Below are 6,932 nucleotides of genomic sequence, written 5' to 3' on the forward strand. Positions count from 1 at the left end.
CAGCCCCTTTTATCCCCCCCAACACGTCGCCAACAACAAAACGCAGCTGAAAGCGGCTGCTCGCCCAGCCCCATCTGCCAGGGTGCCCCTCGGCCACGCGCTTGTCTCCCTGGGGGAGCAGGCAGTGAGTGGGACGGGGCGGTTGTTTGGGGGGAAAACTCTGGGTTTTTGTTAAGCTCGYGAGCGGCAACGTCTCAGCGCGCGCAGCTGCTCCTGGAGCCGCTGTGTGCGGAGCGAGCGGAGGGCAGGCCAGTTGGTGCCGGGTGTGCCTGTGTCTGCAGGGCCCTTTGGGATGAAGGAGCTTTGTTTTCTGGGGGTTATTGCAGTTTTTAGCAGGGGTTGCCAAGGTGGAGCCACGTGAGCATTTGTCTTTGGGTTGGTTTGGGTGYCCTGGCTGGGCATGGGGCTGCAGGGACCCACCGGCACCAGCTGAGAATCCCGACGGTGGCCAGGGTTGAAGGACATGAGGGAGAGGAAGGTCTGTTGGCTGGAGGAAAGGGAACGGGGAGGAAGAACAGACAGGGGCTTGGCAAACCCAGGCACCTGGACCCAAATGTCACCCCTGTCCAAGGCTCAGGGAAGGGCTCGACTCTCCAGAGGCCAAGCTGCAATCCAGGTGGTTTTCCCAGAGCCACTGGCATCCACAAAAGAATCCAGCAAGCTGCAGACTGTGCAACCTCCAGCAACTGGTGCAATSCTGGTGCAAACATCGGGGTGCCAGAGCTGGGTGCTTGCAGAGTTCCCACCGCTCCGGCRGATCCTGGCAAGCTGATCCTGGCTGCCGGGTCCCGCAGGGAAGGGCGCAGCGAGGCCTGAACCTCCCTCCTGYGCCGGAGGCTGGGGAAGGGCAGCGAGCGCCGCGGCTCCGTCTGCCCGGAGACAGGCGAGCAGCTCCCGTGGGATTGGCCTCCGCGCTGCCGAAACAGTGCGGCCGCGCTCTGCCCGGCCGCCCCGCGCACCAGGAAGCACCTGGAGGACGTGCAGGGGCAGGAGGGGCCGCGACGCCTCCGCGCGTCACCTCGGTCCCCGCTCCGTCTGCGGGGACAACAAGGACGGGGGCGGCAGCTCGAGCATTGCGGACGGGCACCYGGCTGCCCGAGCTGCAGCAGAGCGGGGCCACGGGGCGAGGGGCTGCCCTGCCCCTCCGGCCACCACAAACAGCCCGCTCCTCCTCCCCCTTTCTAACCAACTCTCTGCAAACACCAGATTTCTGAAGTTTCTGCTTTTCTGAAGCTTCTGCCCTCCCTCGCTTTGGGGTGATGGGCRGCCACGGGGCTTGGAGCCAGGGACAAGGGGGACGGGCGAAGGGGAGGAGGCTCCTACCGGGAAGGCAAAAGCCACCCTGGCAGCTCCACCTCCCACTTGCTGATGCTGGTTTTTGGGAGCATGGACACATTCAGCTTCTGCAAAAGATACCCAGGAAAGGGGAGCCACCAAAAAAACACCAAAACCCCCAAAAAATGCAAAATGAAAAAAAAAAAAAAAAAAAAAGCTGAGGTCACAAGAGTGTACGTTCCCCAAAGGATGCATCACGTCCTGTCCTGCTCTTCCTCTCCCCAGCAGGATCTCTGCAGTGGCACTGGCTGCAACATGAACATTGTGGGTCCCCGCAGCAGCTCGTGTCCCCAGGCCGGTCCCCACGCGCTGGGTAGGGTTGCAGGGCAAACCTGAGCTGCTGCCAGAGCCACATCAGAGACACCCGGTCACCCGCACTGGCATAACCCGGCCGCAGAGGACAAAGYGGGAGCCAAGCTCCCCAAAGGTGGCACTTCACGGCCCTCCCCAAGCAGCCAGATGAAAAAATAAACTAACTAAAATCAGACAAAAGCTTGGCAGAAAATGAGTCCAGGTTTTGGCAAGGAGAAGATGGGCAGAGAAGGATGAGGGTGGTTTTATTTGTTTTCTGTGTTTTTTTTAGAAGCTGCTGCAGGTTCATACAGACGGCTACTGATTTCCAGGGGATATCGGTCCCCACCACAGGTCTCCTCTGTAACGTGGGGCAAGAAAACAGGATGAAGCTAGAGCCTRGCAGGAAAAAAAAACTAAACCAAGAAAAAAGAAAGAAAAAAAAAATCACAAGAAAAACCGAAACAAAACAGAAAACACCCAGGAAGGGCTCACAGAGCAGAGGCCCAGCCCTGAGGCAGCCCAGCTCCTCCCCRGGCACCAGGTATCGCGCTCTTACCAGAAGAAAAAATGACGAGCAAAATAAAAATAGCAGATGAGTCAGGCAGGGGAAGGCGGGCAGGGGTCTGGTTACCGCAGGTCTCTGAGCATTCCCACACGCAAGAGCTGTATTTTTATCTCGGACGTRAGCGACTCGAGTTGTGGCCGATGCYGGCGCTGGACCCTGCACCGGCCTGGGACGAGCCCCATCCTCCAGCGCCCGCAGGCGGCCTTTGAAGCCGCATGACTCTGAGCTCATGGGGACGATCCTTCCTCCCCAGGCGCCTCCTTCCTCAGGCGGTGGCAACCTGGGTGTGTTCAGCAGAGCTAATGAAGGGATGAGTTTGGAAAGGAGTGCCTCTGACCCAGCACCAGCCCACAAAGTTATTTCCCTGGGAGGGGGTGCAGAGCAGAAAAGCCAAGGAGAAAAAGGGGCTTCACAGCCTGGGAGAGCAGTGGGATCCAACCTTCAGCCCCTCCGCGGTGCTGCTTCCCCAGGGAGCTCGTCCCTCTAGCAGACACGGGACAAAGCTTGAACCTGCGGCCAGGCCACAGCTCAGGGCTGAAGTCCCCAGCCCGCAGCCAGGATCGGCAGCGAATCAGCCCCGACAGCCCCAGAAATCSCACAGTGACCCCAGCACCTCAGTCCCGTGATCTCACCCTTCCTCCTTGGCGCAGTCACCCGTGGAAGGGCAGCCGGAACGGGGAGGTTCAGCAAGGAGAGGCCCTCGAAGATCTGCTTCATGGCTAGGATCTTTCACTTCTGGCTTCCAAGATGTTTTTCTGCTGCTTCTAGAGTTTGGAAAAGGAGACTGGGCAATCTGCTCCCCAATCCTTTCTTGCTGCTCTGGCAGGATCCAGGAWCCCATGAAGACAGTGGATAAATCTCCTGGGATCTGGGCCAGCAGCCCATGGAGACAGCACAAGGAAGAGCAGGGCAGACAGCTCCAGCCCTGCGGTAGCCACAGCCCCATCACCAGACTTCATTCCTTAGCTTTAAGGAGTCAGGAGTAAGGATTTAGGGCCAGCAAGCTGTATAAGAAGCTTTTTTTTTTTTACCCCCCAAGCCTCTTCCTTGGCACATCTGGACATTCACAGCCCTTCCACACTTGAACCAAGCTCACAGCATCTGCAGTGAGGGCTTTAGGCTGAAATCCCAACCGTAACCCTCTTAGTAAGCACAATAAGAGTCCCCAGCAAGAAGACAAGCTCRTTTATACTGCTACATTTTTATTAAAGTAACAAAAGCCTACTTTTGTCAAAGGATCTGTACATTCTGCATATAAAAACATTGCTATACAATTAGTAACCATCCACTCCCTCCTCCAAACACAGCTTACAAGCTTTCTACCATTTTTCACTACATACAAAAAGCAGGTCCCGTTCAACAGTCCAGCTTATTGTTAAAAAAAAAAGGAAAATCCCCAAAATACACGTTATTAAGATACACACCATTCAGCTCTGCAAACAAGGCTACCAGGCTTATAGGCAGAAGGCAACAGAGCACACTAATTCACAGCTTTTACAGGTAACCAGCTACAAGAGAAATGAATTACACCCACGTTTGGTTGKTTTTGAAGCTAAAAATACAAGACACTTTTTAAATGTCACAACTCCTCCATGCCAGGGACAAAGAGAATGAGGTTTGGTTATTTTTGCTTTGAGAACAGGGGCACAGTAAAAGCCCTCGCAGAATATTCCTCTGAGCGTGGGCTGGTTGGCCACAAACTCTTCTGTCGAGACAGAAGGAAGAGTATGAGGGTAACCTTAAAAGACCACATCGACCATAAGAAATGACAACCCAAGGAAGTACCAGCCATTGGGAAACTCCCCACCCAGCCAAGCACACAGTTTGTCCTGGACACGCTGCACGTCTCATCCCAGGCTTTCCACACAACCAGGTGAAAAACAAGGTCTCCAAACAGCATTTGGAGCTCTCCTCCTTGAAATAAAGGAAAGTGTAGTTTACTTTTTGGAAGTTCCCCAATATGCCCTTCTTTGCGACGTTACCTATTGCACAATTTCACCAAGGGAAAAGCCCCAGTGCTTCGCTGCAGCTTCTGCTTTGCTGTTGTGAGAAGTGACGTAGAAGGAAGTGATGCAGCTTCAGCACTAGTCTGCTATTACTGCTCAAGGACAAGCAACTCACCCCTTGGCATCTTTACAGGATAAAACAATCGAGGCTGGTTTTCCAGTTCAACAATTCATGATTCAGAACTACAAAAATCCAGACCTAGCTTCTCACATAAGTAATTGGAGAGTTGGGAAGCTCAGCTGGATTTTCTTATAYGCTTAAAATAAACAAGCTAAGAACTGTGGCAACTGGGAGGCTTCCTTCCTCTCCCAGAGCATCCAAGATTTGGAAATATATTGCACAAATGTTTGAGAACTTGACTCAAAGACTGGGAAAGAACAACTCTGGTTATGCCAGTCAGCTGCCAGGTCAGAAAGGAAGGCTAGAAACAAGAGCTGGGAAACAAATCGGAGAAGTTTCGTTAGACCAAACCACGTCAATGCCCTGGGTTTCAGGTCACTTCTCCCTGGATTACCGTGGGTCATTATAAAGGCAATGGACATGGAGCGTCCTGGTAAAGGCTCATTCCCAACAGGCAGATAAAGGTCTCGGGCAGCACTTGCCGTTCCCACCCTGTCAGCARTTGCCAGAGCAGGTGAAGGGCCAAATCCTGAGCGCTCCGGCAAGTCTCCCCAGCCGCACGTACCATGAGGACTSCCAGATTCCACTTGAACAGGCAAAGCACGGAGCAGACAGCAGTTGTGCAAAACACTTAGATACCAAAGAAACCAGAACCWGCCGATGCCCCTTTGGCACCAGGCACAGCTCCCACCATCAGCCACTCGCCGCTTACTCGGAGGAAGAGGGGGAAGTGTTTGAATTTAAAAATGCCATGACACCGTAGCACCCAAAATCTCAGCCTTGAAAAAGCTTTGGAACTGCCAGGACCACCCCAGCAATGGGAATGCTCATCCCAGGAACCTTCTCYGGACAGCCGGGCCCTCCGTGCATCTCTGCTGTGCTCCATTTCACAGGGCACCCACATCCCCAGGGGCCTTTTCTGACAGATGCAGAGGTTGGGGTGGCCCCATGTCCCATTGGTTCACATCAGGAACGGGGCAGAGCAGAGCTGCAGAATCCAGCAGGTCCAGAGAARATAGGGGAAAGCAAGGAGAGGGATCCCTAGTACCACCAAGCCCTGAGGCTAGGAAAGGTCCCCCCAGATGCCACATCCAGGTCCCAGAGTTCAGCCCAGCTGGGAAGTGGGGGGTTAGCGAGGGAAACAGCACCTCCCTCATCCCTTCCCCAACAATACTGCGATACTTGGTGACACAGCAGCACKGTTGGGTACTGGGACCAGGCAACACAGCCACCTCCCAGCACCAAGCCATGCTTCCCAGTGCTGCTCTTCCCCCTCTTCCTCCATTCCAAGCTGCCYGAGTGAGCAAGCCAGCCCACTAAAATTGCCATCCAATACTCATTAGGTAGATATCGGCTTCATAATAAAAACTCATAAGCTTGCAACAGCTTTAAAAAAAAGGCACCTGGGGCACTGCTTCTGTCCAAAGCAGCGCCCAATATTTTAATTTTGGATTTTCTTGGATTTTTTTAAAAAATATAAATAGCTCTTCATCTTAAAAATAGATCCTCGGGTGAGGTATACAGTAGCCTGTGTCTCGGCGGCGTGAGGACAAGAGGAGTGTTTAGCTGGAGACGGTCATGATGTAGTTTTTGGAAGGGCTGGTGCGCCCCAGCATCATCTGGTTCTTGCAGGCGAGCATCCCGCAGGAGCTGCCGGCCTTCGCGGCCGCCGCTTCGTACAAGACGCAGATGGAGCCGTCCTCGCCGATGCGGTAGGACACCTCGTAGGGGTCCACCCAGAGCGTGAGCTCGCTGGGCAGCAGCTGGTAGAGCTGCGGGAGGCTCAGTCCGATGCGGCTCGCCGCCTTGCTGATGATGGGGTCCATTTTGTGGTTGATGCGGATGCAGCGGTAGCCGGAGCCTTTGAAGGGCTTCTCGGGGAACCAGTGGTGCTTGTAGTGCTCTGCAAGAGAGGAGCAGCGGTGAGCGGCGGCTCTGGGGGGGCAGCGCCCGCCCCATCTCCCTCCACCAGGCAGAGGATCCAACACTGAGYGCTCAGCTGCCCCATTCCCAATAGCTCCAAGGGGTGACGGAGGCTCTGTGGGTCCTGGGAAGCCCGGCCAGGACGCGGCGGCCGGGCCGGGAGCCGATACGGTATCGGCAGCGGCGGGGCCGGCGCTCCCGGGGCCGCATCCAGGTCCCGCCGCGGTCCCGTCGCTCCTATCTCCGCGCAGCGGCARCGAGCCGCCCCTTCCCGGGAGCGATAAAGCGGGAGCGGGGCCAGCTCGGGAGCGGAGCCCGGGGTGCCCGCGGAGGCACCGGCACCCCCTGGGTGCGGGCGAGGAGGCACCCGGTGTTGGGGGGGACACACGCAGCCCCCCACSCCAAGGGACCCGCGCGGAGCCCGGGGAAGGGCCCGGGGGGGCTCCCGTCCCCGCGGCTGCCCCCGGGGCGCCGCTCCCCGCCGGGCCGGGCGCTCCGCGTCTCACCTGCGAGCGCCTCCCGCAGCGCGCCGCTGAACACCTGCAGCCGCTGCTCGCTCACGCAGCCCCGCGCGCGCAGCAGCCCGGACACGAAGCCCGCGGCGGCGGCGATCTCGGGGGCCATGTCGGCCCGCGGGCCGCTGCGGCGCTGGCGCTGGCTCATGGCCGCGGCTCCCGGCACGGCGCAG

General features: G+C 56.8%; 1 protein-coding gene across 1 annotated transcript; it reads right to left on the minus strand.

Moving 5' to 3' along the window:
- Positions 1–3,624: 3,624 nt before the first annotated feature.
- BTG2 (BTG anti-proliferation factor 2) lies at positions 3,625–6,907 on the minus strand. The gene is made up of 2 exons (XM_026053166.1): positions 6,751–6,907; positions 3,625–6,224 (listed from the first exon to the last, which is right to left on the minus strand). The coding sequence occupies exons 1-2, from the start codon at positions 6,905–6,907 to the stop codon at positions 5,884–5,886; spliced, it is 498 nt and encodes a 165-aa protein (XP_025908951.1). The 3' UTR covers positions 3,625–5,883.
- Between the last annotated feature and the right edge of the window lie 25 nt (positions 6,908–6,932).

This window comes from Nothoprocta perdicaria, unplaced genomic scaffold, assembly GCF_003342845.1.
Source record: "Nothoprocta perdicaria isolate Ctin4 unplaced genomic scaffold, notPer1 scaffold_97, whole genome shotgun sequence".
Taxonomy (NCBI): Eukaryota; Metazoa; Chordata; class Aves; order Tinamiformes; family Tinamidae; genus Nothoprocta; species Nothoprocta perdicaria.

Excerpts from the sequence above, each read along its gene's own strand:
- BTG2 (XM_026053166.1), bottom strand. The coding sequence starts at position 6,907 with ATGAGCCAGCGCCAGCGCCGCAGCGGCCCGCGGGCCGACATGGCCCCC. Across the intron at positions 6,225-6,750 it reads GCTGCGGGAGGCGCTCGCAG|AGCACTACAAGCACCACTGG; the intron begins GTGAGACGCGGA and ends CCTCTCTTGCAG.